The sequence below is a fragment of the Muntiacus reevesi genome, chromosome 9 (assembly GCF_963930625.1).
Source record: "Muntiacus reevesi chromosome 9, mMunRee1.1, whole genome shotgun sequence".
NCBI lineage: Eukaryota > Metazoa > Chordata > Mammalia > Artiodactyla > Cervidae > Muntiacus > Muntiacus reevesi.
This window is the reverse complement of record NC_089257.1, coordinates 40,333,148-40,359,391: the sequence shown is the minus strand read 5'-3', so window position 1 is coordinate 40,359,391 and position 26,244 is coordinate 40,333,148. Positions and strand designations below refer to the sequence as shown.

Here is a 26,244-nt window from a genome sequence, read left to right as displayed (position 1 = left end):
TCATATCTGCTTTGGAAACAGCAAATGAACTAACAGGTCCCGAATCTGCTTGGTCTTAATCCCATAAACCGTGGGATTTACTGTAGGTGGAATGAGAATATAGACGTTGGCCAACAAGACTGTAAATATGGAGTGGAATGTGGTATCCAAACCACTGATGAGAACTGAGAAGATCCCAGATCCATAAAGGATGATGACACACGTATGGGAGCCACATGTGTTGAGAGCTTTGTGAAGAGCATCTTGGGAGGAATGTGGAAGACAGCAGGGAGAATAGGCATATATGAAACAAAGATTAGCACAACATCTAAGACCAAGGTCGACATAAGGGCAAAAAAAGTCAAACCAGACGTTCTGTGTTAAAATCGCTCAGTTGTGACCGACTCTTCATGACCCCATGCACTGTACAGTCCATGGAATTCTCCAGGCCGGAATACTGGAGTGAGTAGCCATTTCCTTCTCCAGTATTATTTGGATATCATTGCAGGAAATTTTTGCCAGGACAATATGCTTACAAGCAGTGTTTGGGAGGATGCTACTTTTATAAAAGGTCAGTCTTTTCAGAAGAAACTACATGAAAAACTGTACAATAACTTCTTAGGAAGATGGATATACCAATTTTCCCTATCAGTGTATGTGTGAGAACAGTGGTGTATCTCAGAGGGTAGCATATGGCAATGTAGCAGTCAAATGCCATCACCAGCAAGATCCCAGACTCGTAAATGAAAGTGGAAGAGAGGAAGAATTCCTGAGAAATGCAGCGATCCAGGTAGAGCTCTCCAGCATGGAACCAGAGGATCGCCAAGGCCTGAGGTACTATACACGTGGAGAGGACAAGGTCTGCTCCGCACAGCATGCAGAGGAAGAGAACGTGGGTTTATGAAGGCTGCGCTTGGTGAGGATAATGAAGATGAGCAGGCTGTTCCCAAGCAAGGCAGTGGCATAGGTAATAACAAAGGGGATGGAAATCTACATGTAGTGGTCTTCAAGGCCAGGGATGCCCAGCAGGCAGAAGACTGTGTGACTAACACCAGTGTGGTTTAAGGTCCTCATACTTGGGAAGTGCTTCCAGAATCTCATGCCTATTCATGGAGACAGAGGAAAATCCAAATTATATGCAAATGTTTCTTTCCTATTATCACTTGATTTTGGTTTCTACTTCATCCCACTTCATTCTGATGATGTCAGGAATTTTGGATATATATACAAATAAAGATAAGTAAGGTATGACTTGTTTTCTGAATGAAGCCTTAATTTCATGAGCAAGATAGACCCATAGAGCATTAGAGAAAATTAAATGAGTATGGTAATGATTAACATCTTGTCCAAAATTAAGCTAATACACAAACAGAATGGAAAGAATAATTTACTCTGTATTTGTGTTGATTTTAAGAATGAGTTATTTATTTATTTATTTAGTTTTAGTGAATTCTGCCAAACTTTTATTTATTTATTTATTTTTTAAGAATGAGTTATTTTTGAACTTACCTTTGGAAATAGTTTTGTGACTATGGGTAGGGAATCACGGGAGGAACAGAACAAAGGTATTCCCTGAGCCGGTAGCTATGTCCTATTGTTTTGACTACAGAATAAAGAGTAGGATAGTATAACATGAGTTTTGAAATTGTTTTTGAAACCTCCTCAATATTTAATGTGTCCCTTGTCAGTTTCTTTCTAGGCAATAGTGATAAAATTCTGGTAAAGACCTAAAACACTTGTGCACCATGTATCCAGGCCAGCTGAAGGCTGAGAAGTTCATAATATAGTCCTGTTATCTATTGTACTACATAAGAAAGAGGAGTCACATGGAAGGAGGAGCAGTGGGCCCAAATTCTAAGAGCTAATGGAGAAGAAGAAAGAAAGGTTCAATTGTTTCAGTTTCTAGAAGAATCACAGGTGGTTTAGTGGACAGAGGTCTCTTTTCCCCCTCAATCAATATCTAAAATTGCTATTTGTAAAAGGAGTGATTTTATTCTGTGAAAGCCAAACTCAAGGGCTTACCCTTTTCTATGCCCTCTCTGACTGTGACAAGTTGACTCCCACGTTCAACTGCGTTCTCTAGGGAGGAGCTTGGTGCAAAATTCAGGTAGTTGCAAATTCAGGAATCCATGAAATAATGAAGTATACTGATCAACAACTTTCAAGATCTGCATTTTTAACAGGGCATAACTGAAGATCCAGCACAAAGTAAGTCACAATCATTGTTCTCTGCCCTTCCAGAATTGATACTCCTCACCTCTGAATTTATTTACCAGATTGGGAAAATCCTCTCCTATTTTTATTCCTGTTACCTTCTAAGTAATGACTAAAATTGTCCTAAAAATATAATCATGGAACAGAGTTATTAAATGGACTTGTATTTAAGATTGTTGTTGTTGTTCAGTCGCTATGTCATGTCCAACTCTTTGCGGCCTCATGGATCACACCATTACAGGCTTCCCTATCCTTTACTATTTCCCGGATTTGCTCAAACTCGTGTCCGCTGTGTCGGTGATGCCATCCAACCATTTCATCCTCTCTCACCCCCTTCTCCTCCTGACCTCCATCCTTCCCAGCATCAGTCTTTGCCAATGAGTTGACTCTTCAGATTAAGTGGCCAAAGTATTGGATCTTCAGCTTCAGCATCAATCCTTCCACAAATATTCAGGGTTGATTTCTTTTAGGATTGACTGGTTTCCTCACTGTCCAAGGGACACTCAAGAATCTTCTCTGGCACCACAGTTCAAAAGCATCAATTCTTCGATGCTCCGCCTTCTTTATGGTCCGACTCTCCCATCCATACATGACTACCATAGAACTCAGTCGGTTTTGTAAACATTCTGTTAGCAATCCCTGAGACTCACTGACAGGCTGCAGAAGTACCCCACATCTATTAATACTTCCCAGTGCTCTTCAGAGTCATCAGACTCTTTGCTCTTTCAAAGTTGCTTTCTGCTCAACTGACCCACCCTTCCAACTGGACCATGTCCCTTTTCTTGACCACATACAGCTATTAACTTGTATCAGTTTTTGGGTAATTTATCATGCCTACCTTTTAAAATGACTTTACTACACTTTATTTATTTTAAAAATTTTTTATTTTTTTAAATTATGAAAGTATAACACATTTACAGGAGACTTGGGAAATACATGTAGTTCCTCTATATATTGCAATTATTTTTTTAAGTAGGTAAATTAAGATTTTAGTTGGAGTTTCAATATCAAACTCTCAAAACTTAATAGATTGAATATACAGAGAAGAAGGATATAGTAGATCTGAAAGGCACTGTGAACCAATTCAACATAATTGAAATTTATGCAATTTTCACACACAATTTTTACAGTAGCATACAAATTCTATTCACGTCCCTATAGACTGTAAATTGGAGACCCTGAAATATATTTAGGGACATAAAGCAAGGTGAAAAATTTCATGGTCTAAAACTATTGAAATCATACAGAGTCTGTTCTCTTATCACTGTAAAATTATGTTAGAAATCAACATTAAAAGATATTTGAAAATAACTCATATATTTTCAAATGCAATGTGACTTTTACCAAGAGAGATTTTCGACTTAACCATCGAAAGCCTCAATAAGTTAGACTGAAAAAAGCACCGAGGGTGATTGCAACAAAGAAAGCATTTAAATGAGAAATTAGAATCAAAATGAGAAATTAATATTAAAGATACTTTAAATAAAATCCTTTGTATTTAGAAATTAAATATCTGCTTTTAATTGATGTGTGTAACTAAGAGGCCATAACAGGGAAAATTAGAAATTATTTGTAATAGAATAAAAATGAAAAGAGAATTTGCCAGAATTTGTTCCATGCAGCGGAAGCTGCTCAAAGCAATTAAATACAATATGGGGTCTTGAATAAGGTATGAAAACAAACAATGGACAGTATCATAAAATTTTGTGAAATTTGAACAAAATCTGTACCCCAGTTAATAATACTGTATCATTTGTTAATTTCCTGTTTTTGTTTAAACAGCAAAGTATTTCTTTATATTCTCAAAATTGGATTAGAATTTTCAAGCCTCATGCGAGTTTTTATTTTAAATCACTAAGATAATAAATTTTCTAGAATGTTAACAGTAATACTAAATGTCAAAATACATGGAACTATAAAGCTTTGAAAAAATATAAATTAGAAATCTAACATTCTATTCATACTAAGTCGAACAAGTGGAATCGAAATGTCATCAAAAGCCCAGAAATAAACCCAAGCCAAATAAATCCAATAACCCAATATGGTTATCTAATATTTGTCAAGGGAGCCAAGAAAACTCAATGGAAAAAAACAGTCTCTTCAATAAAATGGTTAATAACTTGGATAATTAGATGTTTATATTTAAAAGAATAAAACTAGACCCAAATCTTACACAACTCACAAACATTAAGTCAAGCATATTAAAGACTTAAATATAAGACCTGAAACCCTGAAACTCCTAGAATAAAATGCAGAAATAAAGTTCCTTGACGTAGGCCTTGACAATGATTTTTTTTGGACATGACACCCAAAGCACAAGCAAGAAAATTGAAAAAAAAAGAAATGTCATAAATTTTTTTAGCTAGGCAAAATTCATAAATTTTCTAATATATATATTATACATGCTATATATATGGATATATGTATGTATATAAAAGCTCTCCTAGTACTCTTGATAAAGGCTTGAGAAAGAACAACAACATCAAAAAGAGAAAGAGAAATTGGAAAACAAACTAAATGAAATGGGAGCACTGAATGTGAAATAGAAATAGTGAAACAAACTAGATAAAACTAAAAGATCATCATATAGTCCACTTGTTTTTAAACATGCTTGCTTATTAGAAACATATCTAGTGTTTTGTAGAAGAGTAGCAGTACCTGGACATTTGTATTTTTCAAAATATTTCAAGATAATCCTGATATGTGTCTGGACTTTAAAAAGTGATTAAAAGTTTTCTATTAAATGGTAGCTTTAGTGAAATAGAATTGTATTATTTTCTGTTGACCGATCATGATACAATGATATTAAGTGAATAATAGTTGCATAATCACAATAGTAAAAGATGTTTATCAGTTTTCACAATCAATAACCCGACCAAAACAACAACAACAAAACATAATTACAATTGCAAGCCATAATGTAAACAGGATTAATCTAATAATATAAAATAATTACATACAGATTTGGGAGTGAAATAGAATGATGTGGTAAGTAGGAGTGCATACATGCACATGTTTTCATCTGCCCAGCCCATCTGTCTTTTGGTTGGTGCATTTAATCCATTTGCAATTAGGATGATTATCAACATGCATAATCCCACTACCATTTTCTTAATTGTTTTGGGTTTATTTTGTGTAGGTCTTCTCCTTCTCTTGTGTTTCCTGCCTAAAGAAGTTCCTTTAGTACTTGTAAAGCTGGTTGGGTGTTGCTGAATTCTCTTAACTTTCGCTTGTCTGGAAAGATTTTAATTTCTCCACCAAACCTGAATGCGAGTCTTGCCGGGTAGAGTATTCTTGGTTGTAGTTCTTCCCTTTCTTCACTTTAAATATTAATTGTCCATAGCTTAAGCCAAAGTGGCTCTTTGTAATTGGTGATCTTTAGGTTTCAATTTCATAAACTTGAAGCAGTTACAAACCTAGATTTTGATTTGCTTGCCTAGGCTACCACAGCAACTAGCAAGGATTAGAATTCCAGGCTATGTCTGTGGGCTCAATGTGCAGAGACAAGAATCTGTGATCTGAAAAGGTTTGTTTTACAAAAACTGGTTTCCACAGTGAGATAGACATAATTAGGCAGATGAGAAAAATAAATAAATAAATATATATATCATACCATTTTCTTCTGGTTTGTGGAGTTTCTGTTGGAAATCATATTTACTTTTTGTGCTATAATAAATGAAATGGTTTATAATTTTGCTTTAAACCATTTGCTACTAGTATTTAAAAATATGGCTTGTTTTTTAAACTTTTATTCTATAACCTTGCTAATCTATTTCAGTGTTGTACGGATTGTTAGCATTTTCTACATACTCAATCATTTCATCTGTTAATAATCTATTAATAAATAGTGGTTTATTAATAGTGAGCACCAAAGAAGTGTTTCTTTTGAACGGTGGTGTTGGAGAAGACTCTTGAGAGTCCCTTGAACTGCAGGGAGATCCAACCAGCCCATCCTAAAGGAAATCAATCCTGAATATTCATTGGAAAGACTGATGCTGAAGCTGAAACTCCAATACTTTGGCCACCTGACACGAAGAACTGACTCATTTGAAGAGACGCCGATGCTGGGAAAGATTGAAGGCAGGAGAAGGGGACGACAGAGGATGAGATGGTTGAATGGCATCACTGACTCATTGAATATGAGTTTGAGTAAACTCTGGGAGTTGGTGATAGACAGGGAGGCCTGGTGTGCTGCAGTTCATGGGGTCGCAAAGCGTTGGTCACAACTGAGCGACTGAACGGAACTGAAATAGTGGTTTAAGTGTCCCTTTCCAACCTGAATATCTTTTATTTCATTTTTAATTGTGTATTTTCCATTCACTTGGTGAAGGACACCTTGATTGCTTCCAGGTTTTGGCAGTTATAACTAAAGCTGCCATAAATGACCAGGCACCAGTTTTTGTGTGGATATACATTTTTAGTTCATGTGGGTAAATACCAAGATGTGCAACTGTTGGACTGTTTGGTAAGAGTATGTTTAGTTTTGTAAGAAGCTGCTTGTCTTCTTAAGTGGCTGTACCATTTTGAATTCCCACCAGCAATGAATGAGAATTCCTTTTACTATACATCCATGCCAGCATTTTCTGCTCTCAATGTTTTGGATTTTCTCCATCTCATTAGGTGTGCAATGGCATCTCATTGTTGTTTTAATTTTCAGTTCTACAGTGATTATGATATCATTTTATCCCAAAAGTTACTACCAAATCCAATGTCATCTGGATTTTCTCTTCTGTTGTCCTTTAGGAGTTTTAGAATTTTGCATTTTCTATATAGTTTTTATATAGAAAATCCTAGAGGCTCCACTAAAAACTATTAGAACTTATCAATGAATTTAGTAAAGTTGCAGGATACAAAGTCAACATATAAAAGACAGTTGCATTTTTACACACTAACAATGAACTATTTGAAAAAGAAAGAAAACAATCATGCTCGCAATAGAAAAACAGTAAAATACTTAGGAATAGATCTCTCCAAGGATGTGAATATTTCTACACTGAAAACTCCAAAACTGTGGTAAAATAAATTGAAGAAGACAAATGGAAAGCTATCCTTGTTCATGGACCAGAAGAACTGATATAGTTAAAATGTCCATACTATATAATGCCATCCACAGTTTCTTTCCAATGCATTGAAATATTCCAATCACATTTTCCATGGAAACATAAAAAAGCCCTAGAATTTGTATAAAACAAACAAACAAAAAAAAGACACAACATTGTGAAACAATTATTAACCAACTAAAAAATAAGTTTAAAGAAAGATAATACCAGGGAAAAAAGGATGCTGACTACCCATAGCAATCCTGAGGGGGAAAAAAAGACAAATAATTGTGGCAAGTCAATTCAATGGGGGAAATAGTCTTTTATCATGTACTGTGCTGGGAAAACTAGATAGCCACAGACAAAAGAAGAGAAACCTCTGCTTTTCACTACATACAAAATTTTGGTCAAAATGGATCAAAAACATAAACATAAGAGTTAAACCTATAAAAATCTTACAAGAAAGCAGTTATAAATCTGTTATCGAGTCCTAGCTCACTCTGCTTGCTGCACAACAAGTCAATAAATCTAAGAAATTTGTTGAGGCAAGGAATAAACTTTATTCAGAAAGCCAGAAGACTGTGAAGATGGCAGACTAATATCTCAAAATAATCATTTTATTTGGCGTCTGGATGCCAGGTTCTTTTATACAACAGAGTAGGGGAGGAGCTTAGGAAGTAAAGTAAAAAGGCCATTTTCCTTGCAACTGTCTCCTGGAATGGTCAGCCTCCAGGAAGGGATGGTGTTCAGGCAGAGGCGCAGGGTTCCTTGAGGCAGGCCATTATGTGTAGACAGTATCCTTTTAGTAAACAAAAGCAATGGGAAGCAAAGTAAAAAAATTGGTATGATACCAAAGCACAAACAACACAACATAAAATTAGATAAATTCAACTTTATTAAAAGTAAAAACTTCTCTACTTAGGACATCATTGAGAAAGTGAAGAGACAGTCCCTTGAATAGGAGAAAATATTTTCAAATTACATATCTGCTAAAGGTCTAGTACCTAGAATATATTAATAACCATTATAATTCAGCAACTAAAACAAATAGTTCAGTTAAAAACTATATTATTCCATTTGTGGGGCATTTTGGAAAAGGCAAAATGTAAGCATAGAAAACAGATAAAAGGCTCCCAGAGTTAGTGGGAATAGTTGACTAGGAAGGGGAACCCGGGTGTGTTTTGGTAGGATGATGAAATTGAATATCTTAACTGCTAAGTCACTTCAGTTGTGTGCGACTCTGTGATCCTATGGGCCACAGCCCACCAGGCTCCTCTGTCCGGGGGATTCCCCAGGCAAGAATACTGTAGTAGTTTGATGTGCCCTCCTCCAGGAGATCTTCCCGACCCAGGAATCAAACCTGGTCTCTTATGTCTCCTGTACTGGCAGGCAGGTTCTTGACCACTAGCACCACCTGGGAAGCCCCTCGCACAGCTGAGGTGCATATCAAAGGAATGATTTCAGTAAGCCCAGACTTTTGCATCTTCCCTTACATAGAAGAGCACTAAATTCCTTACCTCGAGGTACCTGTTTGTTTTTTTTTAATCAACAGTAATCTTTTGAGTTTCCTGACTACCTACCCTTAGTTGCAAAACTTCTATATACCCTGGCTCCTCCCCTCGCTTCCTTGGAGGAGTTTCTCAGAACTATCTGGAAACCTGACTCCTGGGTTGCAGTCCTCATTTTGCCTCAAATAAAGCTTAACTCCAAACGTTGTACAAATATTTTTCAACATTTAAAGCCAATAAAAATATAATTTAATTGAAAATGGTATCTTACCTTTGCATATTGCTATTGGATTTTATTTAGTTTATGTAAATGATGAATTATCTTACAATTTATAAATTGTATCTTTAAAACTTTTTTGTGCATAAAAAAGCACTCAACCTGACTGCGATTCAGTTGCTCATATATGCAGTAAAAATTTTCAGAATCTGTTTTTATTTTACAGTGTACATCAAGGACAAAAAATATAGCAGATGTTTATTAATGCTTATATTCATAACAATTTTATATTTATATTTATATTTTATATTATATATATTATAAATATATTTATATTTATACTGTCAGTTACACAGATGTAAATATTCACAAAGAATCCACTAGTTTGCTAGAATACAGTATGCCATGTAGCAGTATATTATACAAAGATATATATAAACCTTAACATTTAAAATTCAAAACATTCAAAAATTTTTTGGGCTCCAAAATCACGGCAGATGGTGACTGCAGCCATGAAATTCAAAGATGCTTGCTCTTTGGAAGAAAAGTTATGACCAACCTAGACAGCATATTAAAAAGTAGACGCGTTACTTTGCCAACAAAGGTCCATCTAGTCAAAGCTATGGTTTTTCCAGTAGTCATGTATGGATGTGAGAGTTGGACTATAAAGAAAGCTGAGCACCAAAGAAGTGGTGCTTTTGAACTATGATGTTGGCGAAGACTCTTGAGAGTCCCTTGGACTGCAAGGAGGTCCAACCAGTCCATCCTAAAGGAGATCAGTCCTGGGTGGTCATTGGAAGGACTGATGCTGAAACTGAAACTCCAATACTTTGGCCACATCATGTGAAGAGTTGACTCATTGGAAAAGACCCTGAGGCTGGGAAAGATTGAGGGCAGGAGGAGAAGGGGACGACAGAGGATGAGATGGTTGGATGGTATCACTGACTCTGTGGATGTGGGTTTGGGTGGACTCCGGGAGCTGGTGACGGACAAGGAGGCCTGGCGTGCTGTGGTTCATGGGGTCGCAAAGAGTCGGACACGACTGAGCGACTGAACTGAACTGAACTGAAAGTGATTCTTTGTTATTTTGTCTTTTAAAATCAGCAGATGTTTTAAAAACACTGACCATAATTATTCAAATGCTAATTAAGTAGAAACCAAACATTAAAATAATGTTAGTTTTGTTTGATTTTTAAACACTTTAAGGCACACTAGGAAAACAGTGGAAAAAGAAAAATCAAAGGAAAAGAGTCATATTTCAACCACTTAAGGAAGCATGTGTAAACTAAAAATAGTGGATAGGAAAAATGAGGAAATGGATAGGAAAGTGTTTTAATAAGCATTACTTTCTCAGAAAACTGAAAAATTTGAAATATACTGCAAGTTAATAAAAGTCAAACCAAGAATTTATGGTTCTTCTATGAACTGATTTATTTTATAACCAGCTAAAATTATGTTAAAACTATATTATAAATAATTATTAGTATATGTATGTAAAATATAAACAGATTTCACATAGATTTTTTTGTAGTCTATATGAAATATAGTTTCAGATATGTAAGTTCACTCAGTTGAGTCTGACTCTACAATCCTGTGGACTGCAGCACGCCAGGCTTCCCTGTCCATCTTATCTTTTTGCTGTTTTATACTGTTCATGGGGTTCTCAAGGCAATAATACTGAAGTGGTTTGCCATTCCCTTCTCCAGTGTTTTGTCAGAACTCTCCACCATGACCTGTCCATCTTGGGTGGCCATACATGGCATGGCTCATAGTTTCATTGAGTTAGATGTGTAAAAATATGTGTAAAAATCAAAGAAGAAAAGGTGAACCACAGTGGCTAATGCAATATGTGTAACTTCTTTATGTATTTCATTATCTACGATCATTTGTCTATCTCAGATGATATAATGGACACTTAGGAAGTTATATTTAGAGAATGCTGAGCCTGCTCTTGATTGGGAAATAAACAGTAAATAAAAAATTACATATGAGAAATGCTTTTTGAAAAGAGTATGGCTTTTAAAAATGCTTTTTGACAAGACTACTGGCTAAATTATAGTACATCTTTGTATAAAAACAATGGAAAGATGATCAAAATGCCTGCAGAAGTGTATAGTTGGTTTTTTTTTTTAACTTTTATTTTTTACAGTTGGTTTTTAAAGAATTTTTTTGAGAGTTATATTTATTTGGCAGGAATTTTTAGGACTTCAAGCCTGAGGAGGCAGTGTGTCAAATAACCCTGAGAGAACTGCTCTGAGGAGGCAAGGTTGGAGGAAGCCAAGTTATATAGACGTTTTGCAACCAAGCACAGGTGGTCTGAATGACAAAAAATTATTGCTAATTAAAAAAACCCAGATATACCAACTTGAGGAATTTAGTGCTTGTCTATGTATGGGAAGATGCAAGAGTCTGGGCTCGCTGAAATCATTCCTTTGATGTACAGCTCAGTTATCTGCAGCCACCATCCTGTGTTTTCATATCCTTAGTTTTCTCAGGGCTCATCAGCTCACCATCCCTGGTTGCAATTGCTAGTGACTAGAGGTGTACAATTTAGCATGGGCATATGTCTACATTACTTTGCTAAGTGAGAAAGGTACATTCTGGAATAGTAGGTGGAATATAGTCCAAATTAAAAAAAATTATTTACCCGCATACAAATACACCATAGAAAACATATAGCAATCTTTTGTAAAATATTAGCAGTTAATATCTCCATTTTATAAGAAATAAGTAATTTTATACAGTTTTTATCTCTAATATATTGTCTGATGTGGGATGAGGGAGAATTTTCAAGAATTTTTCAGCTGTTTGACTGTGTGAAATATTTCTTATGTATCATGTAGAATGAATATTGACCATTGAATTCAGCAGGGTAAAGGTCGCTGTAACATGCATGCAACATGAAGGGCAAATGATTGGTATGAGATTAAAAAAATAGAAAAGTATCAAAACCTGAATATATAGAGAGCTCTTTCAGGTGTTTTTCTCTGGTGGAAACAGAGGAAGAAGAAGGAGAAGGAAAGGGGGAAGAGGGAAAGGAGACAAGAAAGAGGAGGAAGAGCAAGAGGAGGAAAAGAATGGATACAGAGGAAAAGCAATGGGGAAATATATGGATGCCAGAGGTTTTTGCATGTCTCTTTCCCTCCTTACCTCCCTCTGACACTTTCCTTTCCTTCCTCTCTTCCTTCTCTGTCTTTTCTCCCTCCCTCCTCCGAACCTCGCTTCCTCCCTCCCTTCCTTCTGATAGAACAAGTAACAGAATGAATGTAGGTAGAGGTGAGCCTGTGAAAATTAAAACCTTGTGATAGAGCAGACAGAGGGAAGAATATATACAGCCATGCCCCAAAGTAGATAAGAGAAATAAGAACTGCATCATTATGTCAGGCATGCAACAAACCAGGAAAGTATAATCTAGTGATTATCCATAATTTATCTTTTTCCAAATACCTATCTAGAGTAAGAATGAAGTAAGAAGGTGAGCTGGTGTATTTTTCAGACTCTGGGTGAGAAATGTTGAGAAAACAGTATTCTGCTTCCATTTCCAAGTCATATCTTTTTTTGACACAAAATCTGAGATACCTGGTCCCGAATCTGTTTAGTTTTAATCCCATAAATGATGGGATTCAACATAGTAGGAGCCAGAATGCAGACATTGGCCAGTAAGATGTGGACATGGGGTAAGATATGATGTGCAAATCGAGGAGTGAAAGCTGAGAAGATCCCAGGTCCATAAAAGAGTATGATGACACAGACATGGGAGCCACATGTATTGAGAGTTTTGTGGCGAGCATCTCGAGAAGGGATGCGGAAGACAGCATGGAGAATAAGCATATATGATACAAATATTAGCACGACATCTAAGGTCACTGTTGACAATAGGACAAAAAATCCATACCAGAAGTTTACTCGTATGTCATCACAGGAAAATTTGGCCACGGCAATGTGCTCACAAACAGTGGTTGGAAAAATGTTACTTTTACAAAAAGTTAGCCTTTTCAGAAGAAATATTATTGGGAAAATTGTACCATAACTTCTCAAAAAGATAGTCACACCGATTTTCCCTATCAGTGTATGTGTAAGAATAGTGGTGTATCTCAGTGGGTAGCATATGGCAATGTAGCGGTCAAATGCCATCACCAGCAAGATCCCTGACTCTGAGATGAAGGTGGAATGGATGAAGAAGAGTTGAGTGATGCAGCGATCCAGGGAGATCTCCCTCGCATTGAACCAGAAGATGGCCAAAGCCTGAGGGACTGTGCATGTGGAGAGGATAAGGTCTGCTCCAGACAGCATGCAGAGGAAGAGGTACATGGGTTCATGGAGGCTGCGCTTTGTGAGGATAATGAAGATGAGCAGGCTGTTTCCAAGCAGGGCAATGACATAGGACATGAAGAAGGGGATGGAGATCCACACATGCTTGTCCTCAAGGCCAGGGATGCCCACAAAGTAGAAGACTGTATGGCTAACACCGGTATGGTTAAAGGCAGTCATACCTGGAGCAGAGGACTGGGACCTCACACCCTGTTAACAGACACAATCAAAATTTCAGACTGTACTCAGAGTTCATAGCATCTATCTGATTCTTTTCCACAGTGAGTGAGCCAGGAACAATATAGAATGGGACGATGAACAAGATATTATCTGTAAATGAGGTAATAATCTCACAGAGAAATGAATGTTTATATAGTTAAAGAAAATTATATGATAAAGAAAGATAACAGTGGTACCAAGAAAAAATACTAGGGGAACCAGATGGAATGAATAATTTAGTCTATTTGGCTATGGGATGTCATTGGATGGAGGTCAATTAGGTGGGGAATGACGTGAAGTCTTTTGGGAGTTTAAGGATAAGCTTCTGTCATAGAAATATTTAATACATTTAAATATTTTTAACTCATTAAATATTTTAAACAGTTTGCCACCCTGTATGGTTGTGTGATCACATCTATATGCAATGGTAAAAAGATAGAAGTAAAAGTATTTTGGCTGTGATTACAAGTTAAAGAGCTTGGATGCTATCCTGGGAGGAGTTTATTATTATGAGTTTTTAAATTGGAGAAGATTAGATATCACTCTAACCCTAACCCTAACCCTTACTTAACACCAAACAAAGGTCTTAATATTTTCAAATGTCTGATTTGGTTCCCCTAAACAGATTAGTCTTGATGCTGTAATTTTCTTCCCTTCCCCAAAGTTTATACCATATCAGTAAATAACTTACTTACGTGCTTCAAATGCAGTCTTCATAGAACACAATGTGATGAATCAAGGAGGACTCTGAGAGTTGGACATCAGGGAGGAGAGATTTTTATGCATTTGCCTGAAGACTCCAGGGGAGGCTGTTGCCCCAAGGAACCCAGATTTAGAGCTGTATTTCTAACACCCTTTCCATTGTATCCACATGAGTAAAGTTATTATGGTTCTCTGCATCTGTCAAAACCAACCCCTTCTCCACAACTTTTCATCCTTGAATTGAGTGTGTACATTTATTATTTTCAATAAATAAGATATTTATGTCATTATGAAGTAGAGCAGGACCATATGGTCCTTGCCCCCCTCCCATGTCCTCTGTCTTCCTTTTGCCTGCAGAAAACCTTAATCAAAGAATAAATTTAATCAGAAAAGTGAGAAATGCTAAAACAAATGAAAACTGTCTAAGGCGACTAATAATAATGTAGTCATCAAGCATAGTCAAGGACCTTCAGTTCTTTCTCAAGGGCTGTAGATAATCTGAGCCATGTCCTGTGAGCTGTCTTATAGATACTAAAATCTGAGGTACAGAAATTACCTACATATTGAGCAGAATGTACCCAGGACATGAGCTTCCACAATTCTGAGAACTGACCACAAAGAAATTGAAACAAATGGACCCTGGAACTGAAGATTAACTGTACCTAAAACATTCAAGATGATGCTGGTCAGACCATTGTGACTATGCTATTTCTGCATGTAACGCCACACCCCCACACCCCCATCCCCTGCGCCTGCCTGTCTATAAATTCTCTCACCCCCTGTTTGTCAGTGGGGGGAGTTGACCTTCGGACAGATGTCTGCCACCCCTCTCCCCCTGTTGCAGGCATCTGAAATAAAGCAACTTTCCTTTCCATCAATCTGGCCTGTTTACTGGCTTTTGAGCAATGAGCAGCCAGACCCCACAGCACCAGTCCTTCCAACGAATATTCAGAGTTGATTTCCTTCAGGATTGACTGGTTTGACCTCCTTGCTGTCCAAGGGACTCTCTAGAGTCTTCTCCAGCACCACAGTTCGAAAGCATCAGTCCTTCGGTGATCAGCCTTACTTATGGTCAAAATTATTCAAACACATAAAAGTTACATTAATAAATTATAAATTCCCATAAAACTTTCATTTAGATTCAGCCACTATTAGTATTTGGCCACATTTCCCTACCTCCTTGCCTCCTTCCTGTACCCCCTGCCCCTGCCCCTGGCCCTGTCTCTCTCTCATTCTCAGTTTGATTTTTCTGTTGTGTTATTTAGCAAAATATGCAGTGTCATGGCCCTCAGTCTCCAAATATTTAGCAGTGATTTCTTAAGGATAATCTCATAGCAGTGCAATGACCAAATCACAATATTTCACACTGATACAACACTATAATCCAAAATATAGAACATAGTCAAAATTCACCAATTTTCCACAAATTCTTCACAGTGATTATTATTTTTCTTATCAGATTTATATATTATATCAAAAGATTTATATATTATATCAAATTGTCACATACTTACTTTCCTTCCCGAGGAAGGAGAGTCCAGTCAAGTGACATCCCAGAGACTGTCAATGTCCAGTCAAGTTTCAGAAACCTCTGCTATGAGTCAGTCTTTGGTGGACATCACACCATCTGAAGGGCTTTGTATGTCACAGATCTTTGGGTTCCACTCCCAGATTTTCTCATTTTGTGATGTGGAGTCCAAAGTTGTCTTTTTCACATACTCCAGGTTGATGTTAATGCTCTGGGTCTGGGATTCACACTTCGAAAAGGCCGAGTGTGTTTACTGAGATTGCAATGTGACAATCACTATGTTGATGGAGGCACAGGGATATAAAATCTTTGGCTTTCTAAGTGGATGTTTTTCCTGCACCATTTTGAAGGGACGGGACTGTCTCTCCTTACTGTTTCGTGTCCCGTTTATAATTTTAATGTCTATATCCTTTGCTAGGTCAACGGTGCAAAGTAACAAAACAAATGGAACAAAAAATTGCTATATTTCAGCATAGAGTGGTCAGACAGAGCTCTCCTTGAAGACATGGGAAAGACAGTGGAGGCTACTCCAGTTCTTGGAGAATCATCATGAATTCAAGAAAATCAAATGGAGGATGTACAGTATTGTAACTCCTGCAAACACTACCAGGAGGGATGTTTTCTAGGAATCACTTTTTACACTGGTGAATCATTTTATTACTTTTAGGTAAAACTATCTGTATCCTCTCGTAATTGACAGCTACAATTCTAGAGTATCAATTATAGGAAAGAAATAGAAAACAATGTTTGTAATTTTATGCATAATTGAATTAAGTGTAAGCTTGGACATTTCAAACATGTTTTTCACATGCATGTTCTCAGGTCACTGGATGGGGCTGGTGACAAGTTTGGGAGTAGTCTAAGTATTTTGTCTAATATCAATAGTAGCCCCACCCACAATTGAACCCAAGGGCTAAGTGAAGATTTCAAAACACACCCATGGGGTAACCACACCCTTTTGGAAAATTACATTTTTAGGTGATAATCACCAGATTGTTCTGATGCCTGGACTGATCCTCTGGTCAGAGCCCACTGTTCAAATCCAATTACTCAAGAGTTAACCCAATTATCAATCAAAAGTTCTCCTCCCACCTGGGGTAGGGGACAATCTTTTCTTTGACACTAGATTAGTCTGAAGAACTTGACCTAGGCTGACTTCTCCCTGGCTTCTGAGTCCTTTAAGAGACTCTAAGCCCACTCATCAGCCTGTAGTTCCAAGTGGCCAACATAATGTCATCCTCCACACTCAGGGTGGCTGTGGTCTGTATGAGCAACCTGAACAGGAGCATGGAAGCCCACAGCATTCTCAAGAAGAAGGGATTCAATGTCAGGTCTTTTGGAGTGGGATCCTGTGTGACACTGCCAGGACTGGCACCCAACCTTCCTGTAGTATATGATTTCTCCACCACATACAAGCAAATGCGCAAGGACCTTCTCTGCAAAAACAGAATGCACTACAGGAGCAATGGTGTGTTACAGATCTTGGAAAGAAATGAGAGAATCAAACCTGGCCCTGAAAGATTTCAAGAGTGCAGAGATCTCTTTGATGTCATTTTCACTTGTGCTGAGACAGTGTATAAAATGGTGGTGAAAGATCTGTGTGCTAGAGAACAGAAGACCTGGCAGCCTGTGCATGTGATCAACGTGGAAATAGAGGACACCCTGGAGGCAGCCACACTTGGAGCTCTGATCATCTGTGACCTCTGCCAGGGTGTCCAGAAGGAGGACGATATGCAAAGCAGTCTGCCTAAGCTGCTCCAGGCAGCGAAGAAGAAAACAGGCAAGAGCTTTCTGCACACTATCTGCTTCTACTGAAGATCTTGGCTGGATTCAGTTCCTTTGTTGGTAAGAACTTGTGCCTGGACTTTTGGGCTAGCTGGTATTTTCTGTGAGAAGAGTCTTCTAAGCCCTTTTAACTCAAAACCATCTGCACTATTTTTTTCAGGTATACCCCACCCAGGGAAGGAAGTGGAAGAAAACATTATTGCATGGCACAGGAAACATGGAATACCAGCAGACATCTGAATGCTTTCAATTGGATAGATGATGGTGTGGGTACTCAATCTGGAAGCTCACATGGCTCTGCAAGGAATTTAACCTTGAGGGCTCCCTTTTCCCGATGGACAAACCAAGGCTGATCACGCAGTGCCAGACAAGTGATGTGCTGGATATTCCAGCAATACAAAGCAAACAAAAAACATTTTCTACTCCATTTATTTATAGTGATAAAAATTTCCTTTTGCTCTTTTGGGGTGGTATACAAATGTGAATTCTTTTTTTTTTTTTTTAAGTGAGATAGGATTGCACTGAATGTTTGAACTTAGAAATATGTTGTTTTTAGGTTGAATGTTCTTTCACTAATGCTGACTTCCATAGAAACTCAGGATAGATAATTGTTGGCTTTTATTAGTAAAATCCTGGCATGATCTGTTCAATTAAATAGCTCATTAAGTAAAATAAAGTGAAATAAAACCTCTAATTTGGTTTTTTGAAAAAATAAACAAAATTGACAAACCACTAGCAAGACTCATTAAGAAACAAAGAGAGAAGAACCAAATGAACAAAATTAGAAATGAAAATGGAGAGATCACAACAGACAACACTGAAATACAAAGGATCATAAGAGACTACTACCAGCAGCTCTATGCCAAGAAAATGGACAACTTGGAAGAAATGGGCAAATTCTTAGAAAAGTATAACTTTCCAAAACTGAACCAGAAAGAAATAGAAGGCCATCACAAGCAAGGAAATTGAAACTTTAATCAGAAATCTTCCAGCAAACAAAAGCCCAGGACCAGATGGCTTCACAGCTGAATTCTACCAAAAATTTAGAGAAGAACTAACACCTATCTTACTCAAACTCTTCCAGAAAATTGCAGAAGAAGATAAACTTCCAAACTCATTCTATGAGGCTGCTATCACCCTAATTCCAAAACCAGAGAAGGATGCCACAAAAAAAGAAAACTCCAGGCCAATATCACTGATGAACATAGATGCAAAAATCCTTAACAAAATTCTAGCAAACAGAATCCAACAACATATTCAAAAGATCATACATCATGACCAAGTGGGCTTTATCCCAGGAATGCAAGGATTCTTTAATATCCACAAATCAATCAATGTAATACACCACATTAACAAATTCAAAGATAAAAACCATATGATTATCTCAATAGATGCAGAAAAACCTTGGACAAAATTCAACATCCATTCATGATTAAAACTCTCCAGAAAGCAAGAATAGAAGGAACATACCTCAACATAATAAAAGCTATATATGACAAACCCACAGCAAGCATTACCCTCAATGGTGAAAAATTGAAAGCATTTCCCCTAAAATCAGGAACAAGACAAGGGTGCCCACTCTCACCACTGCTGTTCAACATAGTTTTGAAAGTTTTGGCCACAGCAATCAGAGCAGAAAAAGAAGTAAAAGGAATCCAGATAGGAAAAGAAGAAGTGAAACTCTCACTGTTTGCAGATGACATGATCTTCTACATAGAAAACCCTACAGACTCTACCAGAAAATTACTAGAGCTAACCAACAAATATAGTACAGTTACAGGATATAAAATTAACACACAGAAATCCCTTGTATTCCTATACACTAACAATGAGAAAACAGAAAGAGAAATTAAGGAAACAATACCATTTACCATTGCAACAAAAACAATAAAATACTTAGGAGTATATCTACCTAAAGAAACAAAAGACCTATACATAGAAAACTATAAAACACTGATGAAAGAAATCAAAGAGGACACAAACAGATGGAGAAATATACCGTGTTCATGGATTGGAAGAATCAATACTGTCAAAATGACTATACTACTCAAAGCAATCTATAGATTCAATGCAATCCCTATGAAGCTAGCAACGGTATTTTTCACAGAACTAGAACAAATAATTTCACAATTTATATGGAAATACAAAAAACCTCAAATAGCCAAAGTAATCTTGAGAAAGAAGAATGGAACTGGAGGAATCAACCTGCCTGACTTCAGTCTCTACTACAAAGCCACAGTCATCAAGACAATATGGTACTGGCACAAAGACAGAAATATAGATCAATGGAACAGAATAGAAAGCCCAGAGATAAATCCATGAACCTATGGACACCTTATCTTCGGCAACAGAGGCAAGGATATACAATGGAAAAAAGACAACCTCTTTAACAAGTGGTGCTAGGAAAATTGGTCAACCACTTGTAAAAGAATGAAACTAGAACACTTTCTAACACCATACACAAAAATAAACTCAAAATGGATTAAAGATCTAAATGTAAGACCAGAAACTATAAAACTCCTAGAGGAGAACATAGGCAAAACACTCTCCGACATAAATCACAGCAAGATCCTCTATGACCCACCTCCCAGAATATTGGAAATAAAAGCAAAAATAAACAAATGGGACGCAATTAAACTTAAAAGCTTTTGCACAACAAAGGAAACTACAAGCAAGGTGAAAAGACAGCCCTCAGAATGGGAGACAAAATAGCAAATGAAGCAACAGGCAAGATTAATCTCAAAAATATACAAGCAACTCCTGAAGCTCAATTCCAGAAAAATAAATGACCCAATCAAAAAATGGGCCAAAGATCTAAACAAACATTTCTCCAAAGAAGACATACAGATGGCTAACAAACACATGAAGAGATGCTCAACATCACTCATTATCAGAGAAATGCAAATCAAAACCACAATGAGGTACCATTACACGTCAGTCAGAATGGCTGCTATCCAAAAGTCTACAAGTAATAAATGCTGGAGAGGGTGTGGAGAAAAGGGAACCCTCTTACACTGTTGGTGGGAATGCAAACTAGTACAGCCGCTATGGAGAACAGTGTGGAGATTTCTTAAAAAACTGGAAATAGAACTGCCATATGACCCAGCAATCCCACTTCAGGGCATACACACCAAGGAAACCAGATCTGAAAGAGACACGTGCACCCCAATGTTCATCACAGCACTGTTTATAATAGCCAGGACATGGAAGCAACCTAGATGACCATCAGCAGATGAATGGATAAGGAAACTGTGGTACATATGCACCATGGAATATTACTCAGCCATTAAAAAAATTCATTTGAATCAGTTCTAATGAGATGGATGAAACTGGAGCCCATTATACAGAGTGAGGTAAGCCAGAAAGATAAAGACCAATACAGTATACTAACACATATATATGGGATTTAGAAAGATGGTAACAATAACCCTATATGCAAAACAGAAAAAGAGACACAGATGTACAGAACAGAATTTTGAACTCTGTGGGAGAAGGCGAGGGTGGGATGTTTCAAGAGAACTGCATCGAAACATGTATATTATCAAGGGTGAAACAGATCGCCAGCCCAGGTTGGATGCATGAGACAAGTGCTTGAGGCTGGTGCACTGGGAAGGCCCAGAGGGATCGGGTGGGGAGGGAGATGGGAGGGAGGATCGGGGTGGAGAATACATGTAAATCAATGGCTGATTCATGTCAATGTATGGCAAAAACCACTACAATATTGTAAAGTAATTAGCCTCCAACTAATAAAAATAAATGGAAAAAAAAATTTTTTTAATAAATAAAATAATTAGACCCTCATATTAATAAAAAAGAAAGAAAGAAAATGTATCTTCTCATTTGTGATAGGGGATGGATCTTACCAACTGAGCCCTTTGGTTTCTTATTGTTCAAGCTATATAAATTCCACAGTATATATTCCACCACATAGAATATGTATATTTCACAAGATATAGGTCATCTGATTTAAATTCACCTAGTCCAGTCCATTTTAGTTCTTTCATTCATAAAATGTCGATCTTCATTCTTGCCATCTCCTGTTTGACCACTTCTAATTTACTTTGATTCGTGGGCCTAATATTCTAGGTTCCTATGCAACACTGTTCTTTATAGCATTGGACTTTACTTCCATCACCAGTCACATCTGCCACCAGGCACTGTTTTCACTTTGGCTCCGTCTCTTCATTCTTTCAGAGAAGGAAATGGCAACCCACTCCAGTATTCTTGCCTAGAGAATCCCGTGGACAGAGGAGCCTGGTGGGCTGCTGTCCATAGGGTCGCACAAAGTCGGACACGACTGAAGCGACTTAGCATGCAGCAGCAGCTTCATTCTTTCTGGAGTTATTTCTCCACTGATCTCCAGTAGCATATTGGGGAGTTCATCTTTCAGTGTCCTATCTTTTTGCCTTTTCATACTGTTCATGGGGTTCTCAAGGCAAGAATGCTGAAGTGGTTTGCTATTCCCTTCTCCAGTGGACCACATTTTGTCAGAACTCTCCACTGTGACCTGTCCACCTTGCGTGGCCCTATATAGCAGGGCTCGTAGTTTCATTGAGTTAGACAAGGCTGTAGTCCATGTGATCAGTTTGATTAGTTTTCTGTGACTGTGGTTTCCATTCTGTCTGCCCTCTGATGAAGAAGAATAAGAGCTTTATGGAAACTTCCTGTTGCAGAGACTGACTGTGGGGGAAACTGGGTCTTGTTCTGTTGGGTGAGGCCATGCTCAGTAAATCTTTAATCCAATTTTCTGTTGATGTATGGGGCTGTTTTCCCTCCCTGTTGTTTGACCTGAGACCAAATTATGGTGGAGGTAATGAAGATAATGGCAACCTCCTTCAAAAGGTCCTGTGCACACACTGCCACACTCAGTGCTCCTGACTCTACAGAGGGCCACAACCGATCCATGCCTCCAGCAGAGACTCTTGGACACTCACAGGCAAGTCAGGATCAGTCTCTGTGGGGTCACAGCTCCTTTCTCCTGGGTCCCAGTGCACACAAGGCTTTGTTTGTGCCCTCCAAGAGTCTGTTTCCCCAGTCCTGTGTAAGTTCTGGGGGTTCTGTGTTGGGGTTAATGGCGACCTCCTCCAAGACAGCTTATGCCATACCCAGGTCTGCTGCCCCCAGAGCCCCTGCCCCTGTGGCAGGCCACTGCAGGAGACACTCAAACACCCAAAGGCAGGTCTGGCTCAGTTTCTGTGGGTTCTCCTGGTTGCACAAGGTTTTGTTTGAGCCTTCCAAGCATCTCTGGTGGGTATGGGATTTGAGTCTAAACATGATTTTGCCCCTCCTACTGTCTTGTTGGGTCTTCTCCCTTGGACGTGGGGTATCTTTTTTTGGTGGGATCCAACATTCTCCTGTCAATGGTTGTTCAGCAGTGAGTTTTAATTTTGGAGTTCTCACAGGAGAAGATGAGCGCAAGTGGGCCCAAAAGCTCATAGTCAGCAAAAGAGTCTGAAATGCAGTACCTGGATGCAATCTCAAAAATGACAGTGTGATCTCTGTTTGTTTCCAAGGCAAACCATTCAATATCACAGTGATCCAAGTCTATGCCTCAACCAGTAATGCTGAAGAAGCTGAAGTTGAATGGTTCTATGAAGACCTGCAAGACCTTCTAAACTAACACCCCAAAAGGATGTCCTTTTCATTATAGGGGACTGGAATGCAAAAGTAGGTAGTCAAGAGATACTTGGAGTAACAGACAAATTTGGTCTTGGAGTACAAAATGAAGCAGGGCAAAGGTTAATAGAGTTGTGCCAAGATAACACACTGAACATAGCAAACACCTTCTTCCAACAACACAAGGGAAGACTCTACACATGGACGTCACCAGATGGTCAATACTGACATCAGATTGATTGTATTCTTCACAGCCAATTTTGGGGAAGCTCTATACAGTCAGCAAAAACAAGACTGGGAGTGGACTGTGGCTCAGATCATGAACTCCTTATTGTCAAATTCAGACTTAAATTGAAGAAAGTAGGGAAAACCACTAGACCATTCTGGTATTACCTGAATCAAATCCCTTATGATTATACAGTGGAAGTGACTAATAGAGTCAAGGGATTAGATCTGACAGAGCACCTGAAGAACTATGGACAGAGGTTTGTGACATTGTACAGGAGGCAGTGATCAAGACCATTGCCAGGAAAATGAAATGCAAAAGGGCAAAATGGTTGTCTGAGGAAGCCCTACAAATAACTGAGAAAAGAAGAGAAGCTAAAGGCAAAGGAGAAAAGGACAGATATACCCATTTGAATGCAGAGTTCCAAAGAATAACAAGGAGAGATAAGAAAGCCTTCCTCAGTGATCAATGCAAAGAAATAGAGGAAAACAATAAAATGGGAAAGATTAGAGATTTCTTCAAGAAAACTAAAGATACGAAGGGACTATTTCATGCAAAGATGGGCACAATAAAGGACAGAAATGGCATGAACCGAACAGAAGCAGAAGATATTAAGAAGAGGTGACAAGAATACACAGAAGAACTTTACAAAAAAGAACTTCACAACCCAGATAATGAAAATTAAATAGAAAATGCAAAATTCTAAAACTCCTAAAGGACAACAGAAGAGAAAATCCAGATGACATTGAATTTGGTAGTAACTTTTGGGATAAAATGATATCATAATCACTGCAGAACTGAAAATTAAAACAACAATGAGATGCCATTGCACACCTAATGAAATGGAGAAAATCCAAAATGTTGATAGCACCAAATGCCGGCATGGATGTACAGTGACAGGGGTCATTGCTGGTGGAAATTCAAAACGGTACAGCCACTTAGAAAGACAAGCAGCTTCTTACAAAACTAAACATACTCTTACCATACAGTCCAGTAGTTGCACATCTTGGTATTTACCCACACAAACTAAAAATGTATATCCACACAAAAATTGGTACATGGTAATTTATAGCAGCTTTAGTTATAATTGCCAAAACTTGGTGTCCTTGGTGAACACCCAAATCAAGGTGTCCTTCACCAAGTGAATGGAAAATATACAATTAAAAGTGAAATAAAAGATATTCAGGTTGGAAAAGGACACTTAAACCACTATTTCAGTTCAGTTGCTCAGTCACGTCTGACACTTTGTAACCCCATAGACTACAACACACCAGAATTCCCTGTCCATCACCAACTCCTGGAGTTTACTCAAACTCATGTCCATTGAGTCAATGATGCCATTCAACCATCTCTTCCTCTGTCGTCCCCTTCTCCTCGTGCCTTCAATCTTTCCCAACATCGGGGTCTTCTTAAGTGAGTCAGTTCTTCATCTCAGGTGGCCAAAGTATTGGAGTTTCAGCTTCAGCATCAGTCCTTCCAATGAACACCCAGGACTGATCTCCTTTAGGGTGGACTGGTTGGATCTCCTTGCAGTCCAAAGGACCTTCAAGAGTCTTCTCCAACACCACAGTTCAAAAACATTACTTCTTTGGTGCTCACTATTAATAAGCCACTATTTATTAATAGATTATTAACAGATGGAATGATTGAGTATATAGAAAATGCTGACAACCCATACAACACTGAAACGGATTTAGCAAGGTTATAGAATAAAAGTTTAAAAAACAAACTATATTTTTAAATACTAGTAGCAGATAGTTTAAAGCAAAATTATAAATCATTTCATTTATTATAGCACAAAAAGTAAATATGATTTCCAACAAAACTCTACAAGCCAGAAAAAAATGGCACGATATATTTAAAGTGAAGAAAGGGAAGAACTACAATCAAGAATACTCTACCCGGCAAGACTCATGTTCAGATTTGGTGGAGAAATTAAAATCTTTCCAGACAAGGAAAAGTTAAGAGAATTCAGCAACACCCAACCAGCTTTACAACAAGTACTAAAGGAACTTCTCTAGGCAGGAAACACAAGAGAAGGAGAAGACCTACACAAAATAAACCCAAAGCAATTAAGAAAATGGTAGTGGGATTATGCATATTGATAATCACCTTAATTATAAATGGATTAAAGCACCAACCAAAAGACAGATTGGCTGGGCAGATGACAACATGTGCATGTATGCATTTCCACATACCACATTACTCTATTTCACCCCCAAAACTGTATGTAATTATTTTATATTGTTAGATTAATCCTGTTTCTATTATGGCTTGCAATTGTAATTATCTTTTATTTTTCTGTTTTCATCTGGCTATTCATTGTGAAAACTGATAAATATCTTTACTATTGTGATTATGCAACTATTATTCACTTAATATCATTGCATCATGATTGATCAACAGAAAATAATACAATTCTATTTCACTAAAACTACCATTTAACAGAAAAACTTGTAATCACTTTTTAAAGTCCAGATGCACATCAGGATTATCTTGAAATATTTTGAAAAATACAAACGTCCAGGTACTGCTACTCTTCTACAAAACACCAGATGTGTTTCTAATAAGCAGGCATGTTTAAAAACAAGTGGACTATATGACGATCTTTTACTAGTTTATTAGTTTGTTTCACTCTTTCGATTTCATATTCAGTGCTCCCACTTCATTTAGTTTGTTTTCCAATTTCTCTGTCTCTTTTTGATGTTGTTGTTCTTTCTTAAGCCTTTATCAAGCATAGTAAGGAAACTTTTATATACATACATATATCCATATATACAGCATGTGTAATACATATATTTTAGAAAATTTATGAATTTTTGCCTAGCTAAAAAATTTTATGACATTTTGATTCCACTTGTTTGATTTAAGTATGACTAGAATGTTAGAATTCTAATTTA

General features: G+C 37.6%; 2 protein-coding genes and 1 pseudogene across 2 annotated transcripts; 1 reads left to right on the top strand and 2 right to left on the bottom strand.

The window, feature by feature from the left end:
- LOC136175768 (olfactory receptor 52B4-like) lies at positions 1-1,053 on the bottom strand (annotated as a pseudogene).
- Positions 1,054-12,503: 11,450 nt separating this feature from the next.
- On the bottom strand, positions 12,504-13,448 carry LOC136175767 (olfactory receptor 52B4-like). Its single transcript, XM_065945992.1, has one exon. The coding sequence runs from the start codon at positions 13,446-13,448 to the stop codon at positions 12,504-12,506; it is 945 nt and encodes a 314-aa protein (XP_065802064.1).
- Positions 13,449-16,947: 3,499 nt separating this feature from the next.
- Positions 16,948-17,532, top strand: LOC136175021 (RNA polymerase II subunit A C-terminal domain phosphatase SSU72 like protein 1-like). Its single transcript, XM_065945318.1, has one exon. It carries the CDS (start codon positions 16,948-16,950, stop codon positions 17,530-17,532), a length of 585 nt encoding a protein of 194 aa, XP_065801390.1.
- The last annotated feature ends 8,712 nt before the right edge of the window (positions 17,533-26,244 follow it).

Coding starts and splice junctions, on each gene's coding strand:
- LOC136175021 (XM_065945318.1), top strand. CDS start 16,948: ATGTCATCCTCCACACTCAGGGTGGCTGTGGTCTGTATGAGCAACCTG.
- LOC136175767 (XM_065945992.1), bottom strand. CDS start 13,448: ATGACTGCCTTTAACCATACCGGTGTTAGCCATACAGTCTTCTACTTT.